The sequence below is a fragment of the Pelodiscus sinensis genome, chromosome 3, assembly GCF_052426305.1.
Source record: "Pelodiscus sinensis isolate ZL-2025 chromosome 3, ASM5242630v1, whole genome shotgun sequence".
NCBI lineage: Eukaryota > Metazoa > Chordata > Testudines > Trionychidae > Pelodiscus > Pelodiscus sinensis.
In genome coordinates, this window is record NC_143054.1 from 27,771,272 (window position 1) to 27,790,717 (window position 19,446).

A 19,446-nucleotide genomic window follows, 5' to 3' on the forward strand; every position below is an offset into this window, starting at 1 on the left:
TGGTGGTCTTCATCCCAGAGCTTGAACAATCATTTAGGTATTGTGGAAGCAGGCTATGCAGCACTTCAAGCTCAAAACTCAAACCTTAAACTTGATTCAAAATTTGATGGGAAGTCAACATAGAAAAAACTTGTTTGGTGCATTTACAATAGCCTATATTAGTGAGGAGATGCACTGCCATCTTTTGTACTAGTTGGAATTTCTTGTACTTATGAATACAGTGGGTTTCTTCATTTTGGAAAAGTGACGATTAAGTGGGAATATAAGAGGTCTACAAACTCATGAATGATAAGAACAAATTCATAGGGAAGTGTTTATACCTTCACATAATACAAGAACCAAGGGTCACCTGCTGACATTGATAGGCAGCAAGTTTAAAGAACAAACAAAATAAAGTATTTCTTCACACAACACATGATCAGCCCATGGAACTTGTTATGATGAGATGGCGTGAAGTCCAAAAATATAGGTTAAAAAAAAAGAAAATTATATAAGTTCATTGAAGATGGATCTATTAATGGTTACTAGGCAAAATCATCAGCAATGCAAACCCATGCTCTGACTGCTGCTAACCTACCCTTGCTAGGAGCTGGAAGTGGACAATGGGGGCTGGATCATTTGATGATTGCCTGTTCTGTTAATTTCTTCTCAAACATTTGATACTGGCTCTGCGGGTAAACAGGCTACTAGGCTAGAAGAACCATTGGTCTGATCCAGTATAACTGTTCGTAAGTTCTTAACTTTGGTGCTGCTTAGGAGTGGTTAGTTGGTGACCAGCAGAGATGGCACCAGGTCCCCAGCGGTCTCATGAGCTGCCCCTTGGGTAGCAGTGGCAGTTGGGGGGGGGTGTGTGGCTTGGAGTCGCCCCGTTATTTCACAGTACCACGGCATGTCTGGCGCTTTAAAGGACCAGTCGGTTACATACATACCCCAGTGAGGCTGGGAAGCTTGTGCCCCCCGCTCGGCCCCCACGTGCTGGGTTCGCAGCCGTCCTTCGCACGCTGACTCAGGAGGAGGCGATGACGACAGGGCGGGTCACTCTGCTATTTTGGCCGGGCCGGCGGCAGTTGGACACAACTGCTCAGTGCCCGCTGTGGCGGGGGAGTGGGTGACCCAGCGCTGCCCCCGGGCCGCCGCGCGGCGCCGCTCCTCGCCCCGCCCGCTGAGCCGGGGGGTATAGTTAGGCACTGAGCGAGCGCGGAGCTATGTGCCCTCTGCGCGGGGCGCCGTGTCCGGCCGCTCGGAGCGGAGGCTTGTGGGAAAGGGAGGCCGGGTGTCAGGCTGAGGGGCGGGAGGCGGAGGATGGGGGCGGCGGGAGGCAGCGGCAGGGACAGTGACTCGCTGCGGGCGGCGGCCGCTCCACGGACTGAGTGACACCGCGAGAGAGGGGCAGCAGCGAGCCCCACGCCGCCGCCGGGAATCGCTTCTCCCGCCCAGCGCCGCCGCCGGAGGAAGAGGAGGGGAGCCAGCCTCGAGCGCCGCCCGCCGCTTTCTCTCCGCCGCCGCGGGTGTTTGGCTGCTGCAATGGCCTGGCCGGTGCCGGGGACCCGGCAGTGACTCGGTGCCCGCCCAGAGCCGTGCTGAGCGGGGGGGGAGGCGCCGCGGGAATCTCTCTCCCCCCGCCTCGCTCATGCCTTTGCAGCTGAGAGGTGCCCAGCAGTGGAGCAGCCTCAGCCTCGCCCAGGCGGGGAGCGTCCCCTCTGCTCCCCGCCCTGCTCCTGAGACAGGGCCCAGGCCCGACCGGGAGCCCCCGGCTTCTCCGCAGCGCTAGGCCCCAGAGCGGATCCCGGGACCGGCTACAGCGATCTCCAGCCAGGCAGGTCGCCGCTCGCCCTGCCCCGCGGAGAGCGGGCGGATGAGCCAGCATCCGACAGCGAAGATGTCCGCTCCCCCCGCGTCTGCGCCCCTGGAGCTCGGGGAGGGAGCGAGCCGCCAGAGGAAGCTGGAGTCCATGATCCGAGACCCTCGGTCCCCAGTCAATGTGGAAAGTTTGCTGGTGAGTTAGACCCACCCCGGCACAAAAGGAGCCGCGAGAGCCTCCCCCTCCCAGGCATCGATGGATTGGCGGGGCGGGTTGACAAAGAGAGCGCTCTCCTTGGCTTGCTGGGGGTGGGGGTTCATTCCAACGTGGATAGGTTTGTGGTGGATGTCCCCTCTGAGATGAGGTGAAAGGAGTGCTTGCCCACAGCCCTTCTACCTGAGGGGATCTGCTGGGGGGGGGGGGGGGTTGAAAGGACTTCCCGCGGGGTGGGTTGGAGGAAGCTCTCACTTGGGGCTTTTGAAAGAGATGAAGAGTGGTGTCCCTCTGAACGAACTGGGGTGGGGTGTTAGTGAGATCCCTGTTGGGGGAGAGGGTGACGAGAGAAGGCCATGTTGGTGAGAACGTGCTCATCCAAGGGTGGCAGCCTGTCTGGCGTTGGGAAGAAGAGGGGTAGAGAACAACTCGTTTTCCTTGAGTAAACTTTGTGTTGGGGCGGAGGTGGGGAGACGGACTGTGGAGTGCTTCCTGCTTGACTGACTGCGGGTTGACTGAGAGGGCCCTTTCTTGGATGGATGAGGGAAATGCCTTTGGATGGATGGGCAGAGTGCTTCTTACCCTTAGCTTTATTTGCACTTAATGCACTCAATCTGATATCAAAGCAGGGCACTAAGATTATTGTGAGAATTGGAAGTAAATACATTCCTCTCCCCATGTGTCTTCTAAGTGTGTGCTACCACCTCCTCCTGGGCCCCCCCAAACTAAAGCACCCTCTATTGTGAAATTAAAGATAAGGCTTGCGCCCCAGGGCATGATGAAGACACAGTGCAGGAAAAGAACATGCCTAGGAAAGAACTGTATCTTGGGTTTATAGCAATGGCACTTATTTCTCTCTGCCTTTTGTAACATAGCATTTGTTTTCCTGTTTGAGTATGGAGTGCTGTTTTCTTCCTGGGGAAATCCAGTCCTCCATGAGGAGTAGAAAGGGAGTGTGAGCTCCCCTTTTGAAACATGTAAGCCCTAAAAAGGTGGTCGGGGTGAGTATTAGTGTTTTTATCAGGCATCAGGTCTTTTCTGCAAAAACAGTGTTCTGTGACAGAGAAGTCTTAGTGTCTGCAGGCTGTGTGAAAGGTTTGGATGTTTTTCTTTCTCATTGCAGGCACTCATTCTGAGAGGCCACAGAAATCATTTGCAAAAATGACTCAATTCTGTTTGGCCAAAGTACAGGAGCTGACAGCAATAGTGTGTGTGTGTCTGTGTCTGTGCTGGAGGGGTTGGGTGAGAGGGGAAGGGGAGAATTCAGGGACCTTCTGTAATGTGCATGAAGTTATTTTCATGCCTCTTTTATGTTGTGCTATTCTTGTCATGGATACTCAGAAGTGTACTGTCACCGATGATTTTTGCTGGAGTGGGTAGGATGTGGTGCTGCTTATTTCACTGGGCCTTGATAGGGTATAACCCTGGCCAAAGCAAAGAGAGCTGCCTCCGGGCTTCCCTCCCAGCATTTTTGTCGGCATTTCACTAGGAAAACTTTGACCTATGGCCAGAAAGGGTAGTTAAAAATAGTATAGCGGATCTGAAAAACTCATCAGGTTAATACTTAATGCTGGCTGATTTTTTTTTTCATGTTATATTTTCAGCTTTTATATTTGTTGTTTTTGTTCTTGGGCTTGGCAGGACAATATTGTAAAAGCACAGTTCTTAATGTGATCTTGAATAAAAATTGCACGGTGCAAGTGTCAGCTTAAGAGTAGTTTTGCCTAGCTTATACATTTTGTAAAATTGCACCAGTGTAGATCAGCTCATATAATAAATTAGACAAATTACCAAAACAAGGTAAGATGTTTGTTGAGCAGACCATTAATGCATATTTTTTATAGTAAAGGACATAATTTTGTCATGTTCACTCTGTCTTACTAAATAGATGTATCTTAAATATTCATTATAATGAATATCAGTGGATGAAATAGTATAATGTTTACACACAAAATTGTACAATTTAGATCCCTCTCAATTTCATACCTCTCAGCTATTCAGAGAGTAAAAAAATGTGGTGTTGTACATGAAAAGTGTAGCAATTTTCCTACAAATATTTTCACTTTTAGAGCTTGGTAGTGTTGCTTTGTGAAGTTTGGCTTGGTATTCTGTGCTTGGTTTCTCTTAGATTGACTAGGATGAATACATTCAAGTTGTGAAAAAGGTTTCCTTCTAAACAACTAGTTAGGGCAATTTGTGCTGAAGGCAGAAAATGTACTTTAAAGTGGGAATACAGTGGCACATATTGGACATGGGGAAACAGTCTTCAAAAGACAAGTTACATTACAAAAAAATAATGTTTTACATTATTTTTAGGTTGATGAAGTGGTAACTGATCATTGCCTGAATAGGAAGAGCTTAGAACATACACTATCAAATGGAATCTGAAGCTGAATATATTTCCTAATACTGGGCATCTAATAAATCATAAAATAGCTGCTATTCTGCATTTTATGTGTGTGTTTTATTCTTGGTAAAATGTAGAGAGGGAAGAGTAATAATCTTAATCTGCAGCACGTGGTGGAAATTTGAAAATTGATAAAATGAGGTAAGAATTACCTTTCTCTAAATATCAGTTCTATTGCCTAGCAAAGGCTGTACTATTCAGTAATTTCTAAATGAAGAGATTTTTATGTGCTGTTTGGATCATGGCTAAATACTCATCAGTAGAGTCTATGGAGCCCAGTACACAGATACGTAGATTTAAGACCATCTAATCTGGCCTCATGTATATTAGGGGCTGTTAAATTTCATCTCTTTATTGAGTCCAGGAACTTATTTGATGGTAACATACCTTCCACAAAAATGTTGACATCAAGAGATGGAGAATTCACTGCTACCCTTGAAAATTTGTTCCCATGGTTAATCACCCTCGTTGTTTTTGTTTTTTAAATGTGCCTTATATCTAATTTGTCTGGTTTTAGCTTCCACCCCTGGTTCTTGATAAGTCATCCTATGCTATATTGAAGAGTCCTATAGTACCCCATATATTTTCCTTGTGAAGATTTACATACAGTACTACAATCAAGTAATGATTTGTCATCTTTATGATAAACTGAATGCATTGAGCTCATGCTTAAGGCATTTTCTTAAGTCATTAAATTATTTTTGTGGCTCTTGTCTGCACCTTCTCCAGTTTTTCAAGGTCCTCCTAAAAATATGCACACCAGAACTGTATGCAGAATTCCAGTGTTGGTCTCAGTGATGCCATAGCCAGACATAGATTGCTTCACCATTCATTATTCCACTTCATATATCTAAAGATTGTTTTAATCCTTTTTGCCCAAAGCATTGCTCTTCAGTGAGAGCTCATATTGATGTGCTTGTCCACTGTGACCCATATCTGTTTTTCAGAATCACTGCTTTCTGGGACATTGTCATTATTCCATGGATACAGACTGAATTTTTTTCTTTTTGGATGTATGACCTTGTATTTGGTTGTATTAAAACACATTTGTTTGAATGGGACCAGTTTACTAAGCGATACAGATTATTCCATAGTACTTGACGTGTCCTCCTCATTATATACCATTCTGCCATTCTATGTCATTCACAAATTTATTGGAGCTGATTTTATATTTACTTCCAGAACATTGAAAAAATGTTGAATAGTGTGCCACCTAGTACAGTACTGACTCCTCTGGAACCTTACTAGAGATACCACTCTTCAGTGATGATTCCCCACTGACAGCTGCTTTTTTTACATGTCAGATAACAATTTATTAGTCTGTTTAGCTCATCGTTTATTATGCATCAGCATTATACACTTCATTTATGTAGCAGTTGCATCACTCAATAGGTTTGTTCTTACTAGGATTTAAAAGTGTATTAGTAAGTGATCGCTAATACTTAACATACTTTAAAACTAGTAACCACAAGGGATTGTAGACTGAAGAGTTGAAGTTAGATCCCTCCTTTGATTCAACTCTATCAGTTTAGTACACATGCCATTCTAATAGTTTAATGTAGACTTTTTTAGCTAATGCCTAAACAACACAGCGTAGACTTTGATTTGATCTAAGAGAAGAATAGTAGTAGTTGAGTGTTAAATATCCTGGTATAGTCATGCCTCCAAAACTTTTATTTAAAACCAGATTGCTTATTTCCTTAAAATTCATCTATTTTCTTAAAATGAAGTGTGACTTATAAACATATTTAAAGATTTTAAAATATGTTAATGGAGGAAAGCCTCATAACAAATATTTTCTGTCAAATCCTAGGTATTATATCAAGCATAGATGAGACATATTTTTGGAGATTAGGTAAAAGACCGACATATATAGGCATTCTTTTCTATCTCAGTGTTTCTCAAGTGGGCTGCTGGCCCACTTTGGCGAACCGGAGCCAATGGGGGCCGTAAGGCTCTGTGACTGCTGAGCCGTTAGATAAACAAAGTGGAGTGACCTGTTAGCATCTTTTTCAAAGTGGGACCATGGCTTGCTTTGAAAAACACTGTTCTGTGTACAAGTGTCATCAGGGGAATAAATTAGGGATTTAAGAGGTTAACTGGTTAGCCAGTTACCTGGTAAGCAGGCAGCTTCTCAGCCTGCTTGCAAGATAGCCAGTTAACCGATCCAGCCGGCTGTATCCTGCCTGCGGCTGAGGCAAGCCCAGCTGGATCAGCACTGTGGTGAGCCTGGCTGACTGGTCCCTACCCACCACATGGCAGGCTGGAGCAGTCTCAGCAGGCGCATCTGGCCTGATTCTGCCTGCAGCAGGCTGGCACAACCCTGCTGTGCAAACAGTCCTAGGTGGCTGGACACTATTTTAGGGTGTTTTTACATCCCTAGAATAAATGTTTCAGTTTTATTCCAGCTTTACTAATTGAGGCTCCAATTAATAAAGCTGATCTGTATTAGCAGATCACTTAGCAGAGCCACATTTGTTTAGGGGCTTCATATTTTAATAAGGATCTGCTACATGGATCAGTTTGTAGAAGAGAGTCTTTAATAAGGAAAACTTTGAATCAATTCCTATTTTTTCTTTTAATTGAGAAAAAATCTCCTTGATTGGCATGAATTTTCCACTGTATAATTTTGAAAAAGTAAATTAGTCCATCATTTATTAATTTTCACAGGCAAACACCTGGAAGAGCCAGTAGGCCAAGTCTACACTACAAGTTAAACCTCTTTAGTCCGGCACCCTCAGGACCTGACTGGTGCCAAACCAGAGATAGTGAGATAGCAGTATAGTCTAGCAGCATTCCCAATACTTGTACTTCTTACTGGGCTCTGAGAAGACATTTAGGGGTAAATTAGAGCTACAGTAAAACTCCTGTGGTCTGGCATCCAATGGTCCAGCACTCCTGATGGTCCGGCACCATCTGGAACCTGGAAGTGCTGGACAATTGGAGCTGCTCTGCCCCTGGCTTCCCTGATTCAACCGCTGCTGAAACTGACCAGCGGCTGACTCCGTGAAGCCCGCGGCAGAGCAGCTGGGGTGCTCTGCCCGGGGTTCCCGGAGTCAGCCGCTGGTCAGTTTCAGCAGCGGCTGAATCGGGGAAGCCTTGGGCAGAGCAGCTGGGGTGCTGCCGAGTTGGTCCCGTAGCGCTGCCCCTCAGTCGCCAGGCATGAAAGGTGGAGAGCATAAGGCATGGAAGCTCAGTTCATCATCTGTCCTGTGTGAGAGAGGAGTATGGGAGTGTGTGTCACGTCTCTTCCCGTGGGGTTAGGTATGTGTGGGTGATCCCATCCCATGTAAATTCTAAAGCCTTAAAGATCAGAAGGTAAATAAAAACAGTCCAACTACCTGGTATTCCTTTTTAACAGGGGCTCAGTCCATTTGATGTTGAACATTTGTGCATTGCCATAGAACTTGCCTGAATATGAGCCATTTTATGAGGTGTCTTGTATTCAGCGTAGGGAAATATGGCCATCCTATTTATAAATCTGGAAGCTTGATTAAGTTGCAAAAGTACCTGAAGAGAATGAGCTTTTATAGCAGTAGAACTCAAGGATGATGGGGGCATGGAGGGGAGGGGCGGGGGGCTAATAACTGTCTACCTGAGCCATCCTGTCCATTGCATGGTTTTGGGGCAACCGCCCTGGACACTGTGCTTTGGGGGTCCTGTGGAGCCCAGGCCAGCCCAGGGAAGTAGCTAGTGACGTGGTGCCAACAGTTGGAGGTCTGGCCCACCCCTTCAGTTATCAACTGTGGGAAACAAAGCAACCCTGCCTGCTCTGCTCCCCTGGTTCCCAGCTGCATCGCTTTGTTTCCCACAGACAGGAGGGGTGGTTCCACCCATTTTCTCAAGCCTCTTCCCCTGAGTGATGCTGCTGGTAGCTGAGGGAGTGGATTGGGCTGGTGCCAGGTTGCTAGGGACAGTTCTCCCACACACTAGGGGTGATGTGGGGAGGTGTCGCCTAGAGGTTGTGGTCATATCAGATAGAATTGCTCGATTTCTGTTACTTCTGTTCATTGTTGGCCTACAGTCTTAATGGCAAACTTCATAGTAGAGCTGACTAGCTGCTGTTTCATTGCAGCTTTCTAGGTTTGAAAATCTGTTTGTTTGTTTTTTTATTTCTGCATTGGAATAAAAATTAAAACATTTCATTTTGGCAAAAGTATTCTGACAAGTTTTATATCTCATATCTTGTTACAACAAATTCATCCACGTGGGTGGACCACTGTTCAGCCCCATTGATTTCTGTTTAGGGGCTCTCTGCTATAAAGATCAGCATGAATCAGTTTGCAAGATTGAGTCCTTAATGAGCACCCTTTCTCTGTTCAATAGCTACAGTGATTTAAGGAAAAGTGAACTAGACAGTTTTGTGAGTTAAAGAATTTTTTGGTTTAAAAATATAGATTGAAATAAATTTAGGGTGCCTTGCTGGTGCTCTACCTTTTTTCATCAAGCTATTATTGATGCAATCTAATATCATAAATAATTGGTCTTGTTGGCTGAAGGTTACTAATCTATTAAATTGAAAAAAATGGCACTTTTTTTTTAAAAGACGTATGTCTATTGTGTTCTTAATCCATATTGGGGCTTACCAATGTTTCATCTGTAGAAAGGACCTGTGACTAAACCATTTGCATGGAGAAGCCAGTTGTGTATTTTAAAGATACAAATGATTGTGTCTTAAGAAATAGGTTACATGGTAAAGATAAAAAAAAGTCACGGATTAAGTTTTATATTCTTACCCAGACTTTGTTTAAGCTGTTATAAAAGTCATCAAATGATTTTTAGTAACAGATTTATTTAAAATACTTTTTATAATGGTACATAGTCTTAGTTAAGAACAAGAGCATTGTGTTTATTCTGGCAGCCTTTTATGAGGCATACACTTTTTAAATTTGTCTATAATACTGTAAACAGTACTGAAGTTAGTGCTTCATTTGTAAGTCTCACACACACTGTTTTAGGCCTTTCTGACATTAGGGAAATGTTAACAAGAATTCCCACCATTGTTTGGAGTACTAGTATGAATGGGATGTCAGCTGCTTTCCATATTCCAAGCACTAGGTTCATTAGATCTGCCATGAACAAGGTTATGTGACACAGTGCTTAAAATGGCAGCAGTGGTGCTATATACATCCCATTGCTGAAATTTACATTGTTGCTGTTTTGAGAAATGTTAAACAAAATTATTTAATCTAGACAGGGCCTTACTTACTCACTTACAGGTATTTGTTGGATGCAGCTCTTACGGTTTTTTTTTTTTCTGCATTCGTTTTCTTATTCAATAAACTCATATTTTTATTTAAATTAGATTTTTTTGGTTAAGTTAAAACATACTATTCTTTTGAAATTGACAACTTATTTTATGCCCATCTTACTATAATTTATTAAAATAATTTAAGTTAAAAAATAGCAAAAAAGGAAGCATCCGACCCTGTACCAGCTGAAAGGGTCTATAAAGCAACATTTCTCATTTTCATAGAAAGTTGGGTTTATAGTCCAGTTGGTGTGAGACTGGCTGGCTTCCTACGTGGCTCAGTGTGGCTCCCTAGAAGCAGAAAGATGTCCCTGTTGCTCTTAGGCTGAGGAGTGGCCACAAGGAGTTTGGCATGTGTGAGAGGGTGTGCGGATGGGGATTTGGGTGCAGGGCGGGGGATTGGAGCATAGAAGGGGTTTTAGGATCTGGGGGTGCTCACGTTCGGCCGTTCCCCTTAAGCAGTGACCTATCCCTGCTGCTCCTAGCAGCAACATGGCTAGGCAGTTCTGCATGCTGGTCTCTGCCCACAGGCACCATCCCTGCAGTTTGGGGTAGGGACAGCACAAAGAGCTGCAAGGATGCCGCCACCTCTAGGAGCATCAGGGTTAGGTTGCCACTTGTGGGGAGCTGCCTGAGGTGAGTTTCCTCCCCAAGGAAATTAAAAGGTACAGTGCCAAAAGTGAAATCCCTGCAAGCTGCATGGAAACTTTTCAGAAACTATAATAGAGGCTCAACTTAATCGTTTACCCCAAATTAAAACCCCCCCACAGAGAACCAAAAAGTTCTACTGTGGCTTATGAACCAAGTAAAAGAAGAGATAAAAAGGCATAATTTAAAAAGTGGAAGTTAACATAAGAATGGCTGTACTCGGTCAGACCAAAGGTCCATCTAGCCCAGTAGCCTGTCTGCTGACAGTGGCCAGCACCAGGTGCCCCAGAAAGGGTGGACCAAAGACAATGATCAAGCAATTTGCTTCCTGTCATCCCTCTCCAGCCTCTGACAAACAGAGACCAGGGACACCATTTCTATCCCCTGGCTAATAGCCTTTTATGGACACTAACCTCCATGAAATTATCTAGCTTCTCTTTAAACTCTGTTATAGTCCTAGCCTTCACAGCCTCCTCTGGCAAGGAGTTCCACAGGTTGACTACACGCTGTGTGAAGAAGAACTTTCTTTTATTAGTTTTAAACCTGCTACCCATTAACTTCATTTGGTGTCCTCTAGTTCTTCTATTATGGGAACTAATAAATAACTTCTTTATTCACCGTCTCCACACCACTCATGATTTTATATACCTCTATCATATCCCCCCTCAGTCTTCTCTTTTCTAAACTGAAAAGTCCCAGTCGTTTTAACCTCTCTTCATATGGGACCCGTTCCAAACCCCTAATCATTTTAGTTGCCCTTTTCTGAACTCTTTCCAAGGCCAAAATATCTTTTTTTGAGGTAAGGAGACCACATCTGTACACAGTATTCAAGATGTGGGCGTACCATAATTTTATACGGGGGCAGTAAGATATTCTGTGTCTTATTTTCTATCCCTTTCTTAATAATTCCGAGCATCCTATTTGCCTTTTTGACTGCCACTGCACACTGTGTGGAAATTTTCAGAGAACTACCCATGATAACTCCGAGATCTCTTTCCTGATTTGTCATAGCCAAATTAGCCCCCATCATACTGTACGTATAGTTGGGGTTATTTTTCCCAATGTGCATTACTTTACATTTATCCACATTAAATTTCATTTGCCATTTTGTTGCCCAATCACTCAGTTTGGTGAGATCTTTTTGGAGTCCCTCAGTCTGCTTCTGTCTTCACTATCCTAAACAGTTTGGTATCAGCCGCAAACTTTACCACCTCACTGCTTACCCCTTTCTTCAGATCATTTATGAATAAGTTGAACAGGATTGGTCCCAGGACTGACCCTTGGGGGACACCCTTCTCCATTCTGAAAATTTACCATTTATTCCTACCCTTTGTTTCCTGTCTTTTAACCAGTTCTCAATTCATGAAAGGACCTTCCCTCTTATCCCATGGCAATGTAATTTACACAAGAGCCTTTGGTGAGGGACCTTGTCAAAGGCTTTCTGAAAATCTAACTATACTATATCTACTGGATCCCCCTTGTCTGCATGTTTGTTAACCCCTTCAAAGAACTCTAATAGATTAGTAAGACATGATTTCCCTTTACGGAAACCATGGTGACTTTTGTCCAACAAATTATGTTCTTCTACATGCCTCACAATTTTATTCTTTACTATTGTTTCGACTAATTTGCCCGGTACTGAAGTAAGACTTACTGGTCTGTAATTGCCAGGATCGCCTCTAGAGCCCTTTTTAAATATTGGTGTCACGTTAGCTACCTTCCAGTCATTAGGTATGGAAGCCGATTTAAAGGATAGGTTACAAACCACAGATAATAGTTCAGCAATTTCCCATTTGAGTTCTTTTAGAACCCTTGGATGAATGCCATCTGGTCCTGGAGACTTGTTAACATTAAGTTTTTCTATTTGTTCCAAAACCTCCTCTAATGACACTTCAGTTCGGGACAGTTTCTCAGATTCATCACCCACAAAGAATGGTGCAGATTTGGGAATCTCCCTAACGTCCTCGGTCGTGAAGACTGAAGCAAAGAAATCATTTAGTTTCTCTGCAATGGCTTTATCGTCCTTGATTGCTCCTTACATATATCGATCGTCTAGGGGACCCATAAGAACATAAGTTATGTTCTTATCTGTGCTCCCCCTGCTGGCCCCAGGTCAATCAGGGGGAGCACATGAAGTCTCTCGCTCCCTGCCCCCACTCTGCAAGGGAGTGCTGCATTTAGAGTCAACTGCCTGCTGAGCAGCAGTTGGCGGTTGACTTTAAGTACTGTGCCCCTTGCAGGGTTGAAGGAGACTTGGTGTGCTTCCCCCCGCTCCAAGCCCTGATGGGAAGGGGGAGTGCACAAAGTCTCCTCCTGCCCTGTCAGGAGCACATGGCGCTTCTAAGTGCTGCACACGCCTTGCAAGGCGGGGGCAGGGTAGGAAGAGACTTTGTGCGCCTCCCTCATCCCTAGACACTGATTGGCCTGGGGGCGGGGGGAGCGGCAAGGCCTCTGCAGGCTGAATCAACTCCCGTGGCGGGCGGGATTTGGCCCACAGAGGCCCTTTTGCCTATCCCTTAGCTAGCCAAAAATTTAAAAAGTTAATAACCAAGTTTGTTAAAGCACATCTGAAGCAGGAAGTCTACTAAACAACCGGTAGGGCCACTGGACTATTAAGATGCTAAAGGAGCACTCAAGATGATGAGGTAATTGTGGAGAAACTAAATGAATTCTTTGCATTGGTCTTCCTGGCTAAGGATTTTAGGGAGATTCCCAAACCTGAACCATTCTTTTTAGGTGACAAATCTGACCCAGACTGAGGTGTCATTAGAGGAGGTTTTGTAACAAATAAATAAACTAAATGGAAACAAGTCACCAGGACCAGGTGGCAATCACCCAAGAGTCCTGAAAGAACTCAAATGTGAAATTTGAGGAACTACTAACTGTGGTGTGTAATCTAACCTTTACATCTGCTGTAAAAATGACTGGAGGATAGCTAATGTGACACCAATTTTCAAAAAGGGCTCTAGAGGTGTTCCTGGTAATTACAGTCTAAATTCAGAACTGGACAAATTGCTTGACACTACATTAAAGAATAGAATTGTCAGATGAGCATAATTTGTTGGAGGGGAGGGAGGAGGAAGTCAATATGGTTTCTGTAAAAGGAAATCATGCCTTATTAATCTACTAGAATTCTTTGGGGTGGGGCCAGCAGCAAGTGCAATCTGGCCCCACTCCTGGGAAACTCCCTGCCACCCCACGCCAGTGCCTCTGTAAGGCAGCAGCGCAGGGTGCCAAGTGGGAACCGGTCTGCAAGGGGAGGTAATTTAAAAATCATCTCCCATTGCAGACCAGCTGTTTGCCACCCCATGCTGCAGCAGTCACTGTTCGTGTGGGTCCAAGATCCCTATGCTCCACAGCTGGGAAGGCAGGGACCTTGCGCTGAGTGGGATGAGGAAAGTTTGGCTCTGATGGGGATGGAGCCTAGGTAGTGGGGGCGGGGCCGTGGACTTGTCTCCCCAAGTCCTACCTTCACCCACTGCCCTTGGGCTCACATAAACAGTCATCACTTTGGTAGAGTGTTTTCCCATTCTTTATTTTCTACCTGTGTGAGTTCATTTGGGAGCATAATGATTATCTGGTTTGTCCTCATAGTTATCAGGGCAGTTAATGTACTGGATGCGATATACCACATTAGTAATAGGCATGTGTAAGATCTATGGATGTTGTAAGGTATATTGTGGGGTCTTGATCATTGTAGCAGTGGAGATATGTCTGCAGGTTTTTCATGTGTTGTTCTGACAAGGTCTGCTTTGAGTTGATATGCCCTGGGGAGCTTGCTTCTGATGATGAGGTTAGGGGTATTGTTTGAAGGCCAGAATTGGGCATTCAGGGAAGATTTCTTTCAGGATGGGGTCCTCATCAAATATGGCTTGTAGTTGTTTGATGATAACTCCATATGGATTCCAGTGTGGAATGATACTTGACAAGTAAGGGTATCGGGGGAGGGATGTTGGGTTTTTTTGTTTTGTTTTTTTTTTTGGTCCTGAACCAGGTTCTCTCAGGGTATTTGGATGTCCTTTTCCATAATGTGATCTTCTCTTGTGGAGTGTTCTTGTTTAGTGAACGTGGTTTTAAGTGTATTAAAGTGTATATCCCGGACTTTCTCTTTGGAGCATATTCTGTGGTATCTGAGTGCCTGGCTGTAGATAACAGATTTTTTTGGTGTGTTTGGGGTGGTCATTGGCTCTTTGAACATAAGTGTGATGATCAATGTGTTTCTTGTATATGACTCACTATAAGGTTCCATTGTTGAAGCTAATTGTGATGAGCAGGAAGTTAATTCCAGTGTGGGAGTGTTCCAGAGAGAGAGATCAGTAAAGGGCTGATGGTTGTGGAAATCCATGAGGGAGTTTAAACTGTTCGTCTGGAGGACTAAAACATCATCAATGGATCACAGTTATATCATTAGTTTTGTGGTATATTTGTCCAGTAATTCTTGGCATGGGTGGGGAGCCATAGAATGACAGAATTGGAGGACTGGAAGGGACTTTGAGAGGTCATCTAGTCTAATCCCCTGATTCATGGTGGGACTAAGTATTATCCAGACCATCCCTGACAGGTGTTTGTCTAACCTTCTCTTAAAATGATGCAGAATCCATGATCTCCCTAAGTAATTTATTCCAGTACTTAACCACTGAGACATTTGGGAAGTTTTTCCTAATGTCTAACCTAAACTGCACTTGTTGCAATGTAAGCTCCTTGCTTCTTTTTCTATGCTCAGAGTTTAAGGAGAATATTTTTTGTCCCTCCTCCAAGTAAAAAATCTTTTAAACTGTTTCATGTTACCTCTCTTCTCTTCTCCAGACTATACAAACTCAATTTTTTCATCTTTCCTCATAGGACATGGGTTTTTTTTTATTTGTTTGTTTGTTCTTCTCTGGACTTTCTCCAATTTGTCCACATCTTTCCTGAAGCACATTGCCCAGAACTGGACACAGTACTCCAGTTGAAGCCTGATTATCACAGAGTAGAGTGATAAAATTACTTTTCATATCTTATTTACGATATTCTTTTTCATACATTGGAAAATGTATGTTTTGGGTTTTTTTGCAACATTGTTATACAGTTAACTCATATGCAGTATGTAATCCACTGTGATCCTGGAAATCCCTTTCTACAGTCCTTCTTCCCATTTTGTATGTATGCAACTGACTGATACTTCCTAAATGGAACGCCTTGCGTTTGTCCTTATTAAATTTCAACCTATTTATTTCAGGCCATTTCTGCATATTGTGCAGGTTATTCTGAATTTTAATCCTGTCCTCTAAAGCTCTTGCAACTCATCCCAGCTTGGTATTGTCTGCGAACTTTGTGGCTATATCTACACTGCAGGCTTCTTGTGCTCAAAAGGTCTTGTGCAAGAGCACGTCCACACTGCCATGTACTTTTGCGCAAGAGCATCCACGGCAGTGTGGACACTTTTTTTGTGCAAGAGACCCCTGTTGCCCGTCCACAATGCCTTCTTGCACAAGAGCTCGTGTGCAAGAGGGCTTATTCCTTGGGGGGGTGGGGGGGAAAGGAATAACTCTTGCCCAAGAAGCTCTCTGTTCCGATGCTTTACTGTAAATTTACTTGCGCAAGAACACGCGTGCAATGTAGATGCTCTGCAAGTTTTTGCGTAAGAACAGTTGTTCTTGCGCAAGAAGCCTGCAGTGTAGACATAGCTCCCAATTGTCCTTTCTATGCCATTATCTAAATCAGTGGTTGCCAACCTGTGGTCCACAATGGTACTGCAGAGAGTCCATGGAAAGTTTAAAAGTAAGGTTCGGGCCCACCTTTTTCTTTTTCTTTCCTTTTCTCTTTTTTCCTCCCCCCCGGGGGGGGGGGGGTCTGTGAAATTTTAATAGATTGAAAAGGGGTCTGTACGCTCAAAAACATCAGGAACCACTGATCTAAATCTACGAGATCTTGAACAGCATTGGATCAATAGCTGCTGCTTATCCCTTGCCCCCATATGCCCTTTCAGGTTGACAAAACCACGGATAACTACTCTCTGGGGATGATTTTCCAGCTAGCTATGCATCCACTTTAAGGTAGTTCCATCTAGGTTGTATTTGCCCAGTTTGTTTATGAGAAGGTTATGCAGGTAGGGAGGGAGAGCTCAGTGGTTTGAGCATTGGCCTGCTAAACTCAGGCTTGGGAGTTCAATCTTTGAGGGGGCCATTTAAGGATCTGGAGCAAATCTGTCAGGGATGGTACTTGGTCCTGCTATGAGGATAGGGGACTGGACTTGACCTCTCAAGGTCCCTTCCAGTTCTATGAGATAGGACAGTATAAAAAGCTGTAGTAAAGTCAAGGTACACCACATCTACAGCTTCCTCCCTAGCCTCAAGGCTTGTTACCCTGTCAAAGAAAGCTATTAGGTTGATTTGACATGATTTGTTCTTGATAGAGCCATGCTGACAGTTACTTATCACCTTATTGTTTTTCAGGTGTTTGGAAATTGATTCCTTAATTATTAGCTCCATTATTATCCCAGGTACTGAAGTTATGTTGACAGGTCTGTAATTCCCGGGGTTGTCCTTATTTTCCTCCTTATTGACTGGCATTCTTTGACCTTTTCCAGTCCTCTGGAATCTCTGTTGTCTTCTGTGACTTTCCCAATATAGTTGCTAATGGCTTAAGTATGTCCTCAGCTTCTTGAGTATTCTAGAATGCATTTCATCAGGCCCTTCATGATTTGAAGAATTCTGACTTCTTTTTTCTAAATAATTTTAACTTGTTTTTTTCCCTATTTTACCCTCTGATCCTACTTCATTTCCACTGGCATCCACTATGTTAGATGCCCCCTCACTACTAACCCTATTTATTGAAACTGAAATGAAGTAGTCATTTAGTACTTCTGCCATATCCACATTTTCTGCTATTGTTTCTCCCCCTTCACTGAGCAATGAGGTCTGCCCTTGTCCTTGGCTGTTGTCTTGCTTTGAATGTATTTGTAGAATGTTTTCTTGTTACCTTTTGTGTCTCTAGCTAGTTTAATCTTGGTTTGTGCTTCTCTAGGACTGTTTTTCCCTTTAGTCTTGTGTCCCATGGAATCTTACCTACCAACTCCCTGAATAAGCTAAATTCTTGAAACCCATTATCTTTAGCATGCTGTTTTTCCCTTCTACCATTCCTTTTAGTCGTGAACTTTACTGTTTCTTTTACCTAAGCTGCCTTCCACTTTCAAATTCTTAACCAGTTCCCGCCTATTTCATCCTAATAACCATGCCTTTTCCCATGTTTGAACAAAGTTGATATTGTTGCATGTAAATTTGTTATGGTTGAAGATGAAAGGGATGAGTTTAGCAATACGTTTTGGGTGGATTATCTGGGGATTGTCTATTACCTCGGAAATATTTGAAGCAGGCAACTATGCCATTGTTGTGAGGGATGTTGTAAAGGGAACTGATGTCCATGCGAGGATGATGTTCTGTTGTGGAGTTGGTAGAAGAGAAGTCATTTGTATCCTGGAGGAAGTTGGCATTTTCTGTGGTTAATGGTATGGGTACTGAGATTTCTTCACTAACTATGCAGTGGCCAGATACATTTTTTTTCCTGGATTTTCTTGTTTATGCATCTTACGAAAAATAGGGATATTAGAAAGTGGTTATTTTAATAATCATGTAATTGCTAAATTTTGTAGATGTTACATCATTGCAGTCCCCATCCCTGGGGTATCGAGTAATCAGTGTATTTCTGGCTCCACGTCTGGGGAGCCACCTCTCACCTCCCACTGTTGCTCAGTATCCAGGCCCCCTCGGAACAGAGGTTGCTCTGTGGTTGCTCCAGGTCTGTGGGGAGCCTGAGTTGTACTAGAGGCAGCAGCACAGGATGGCAGGTGGCTCCCCTACATGCTCTTCATAGAAAACATGGACTGGTGGGCTGGGACTGAGCCAGCCTAACGGTTTTAAATGCAGAACACAGTGGGAGGAGGGTTGTTGCAGTTAAGCAATTAGCAATTGCTTATCAGTTAAATGGGTAGCGGACTAGCAGTTAATATCCTTAATGAAGAATGTAGAAGGTGAATGGGGGATGGATTTATAAACTTTTGGGCTATGTCTACACTGGAGGGTTACTGTGCAAGAACGGCCATTATTCTGGAAAGCATTCACACTGCCCACCTGCTCTTGCGCAAGGAAATTTACAGTATGGCGTGGTAAGAGAGCGCTTCTTGCGCAAGAGCTACGCTCTTTTCTAACAGGTGTAAGCTCTCTTGCGCAGGAGCTCTTGCGCAAGAGGTCAGTGTGGATGCTTGGCAGGGATTTCTTGCGCAAGAAACCCCTATGCGTAAAATGGCCATCAGAGCTTTCTTGCGCAAAAGCACAGTTCGCACATCACAGTGTGGATGTTTTCTTGCACAAGAACCCTTGTGCAAGATGTTCTTGCGCAAGAAGCTGCCAGTGTAGACATAGCCCTGGAGTGGTTTGGGGAAGGATTTGATGATATCCTTTAAGTTCCTGGATAAATTTTGAGGTGTTTTTCTTTATAGTAGGTGGTGTAGAGAATTATTGGTTTGCCTCATTAAGATACTTATCACAGTTGATGGTTACAATGGACCATACTCTCAAATGAATTTACATAGGAAATTGACAAAAGATAAAAATTCTTCATTGCAAAATGATTATATCTGACCTATCAATCCCCACAGGAAACTTGCACAACACTTCAATAAATAGCCTGGGAGTTAGATTATTCTGCTAGACACCAAAATCATGGACCGAACAGATATACTGGATTTTATGTTTACTACCATAATCTGTAATCCATTAACCCCTCTTTTTGTCTTTTGACTGCAAAGGTGTTAATGTACCACTGTAATTTGAATGGTCCCTTGCAATATACTAAACAATGTGTTGCACCTAGCATTTTGCTGTGATGCTGGGAGTTCCTTATATTTCCCAGACTTGAAGATGAACTCAGTAGGGTTGTAAGTGACTAGTCAACTAGTCACTCCCCCCCTTGCTGCTTCTATCGGCTTAAAACCCAGTCCTCCCCCAGCACCATCTCCACAGGGGGGCAGGGGAGGCAGAGGTGTAGCAGGAGCTGGAAATCACCGGATTCTCAGCTCATGCCCATAACCCCGCCTCCTTTCCCCCGCACTCATACTTTTTAAATATATTAAGACCCACCAGGCTCTTA

General features: G+C 43.9%; 1 protein-coding gene across 6 annotated transcripts in view; it reads left to right on the forward strand.

Moving 5' to 3' along the window:
- The first annotated feature begins 1,287 nt into the window (after positions 1-1,287).
- ROCK2 (Rho associated coiled-coil containing protein kinase 2) overlaps positions 1,288-19,446 on the forward strand; it is a 155,746-nt gene continuing 137,587 nt past the window's right edge. For 4 of the 6 annotated variants that reach the window (XR_012902516.2, XM_075923482.2, XM_075923480.2 and 1 more), the window contains exon 1: positions 1,288-1,996. Coding sequence is in view for 5 of the 6 variants with exons in the window: in XM_075923482.2 (XP_075779597.1) it covers positions 1,856-1,996 (141 nt within the window). In the remaining variant the exon portion in view is untranslated. The remainder of the gene's footprint in view (positions 1,997-19,446) is intronic. The other 2 variants (XM_075923483.2, XM_075923484.2) reach the window with 2 other exon arrangements.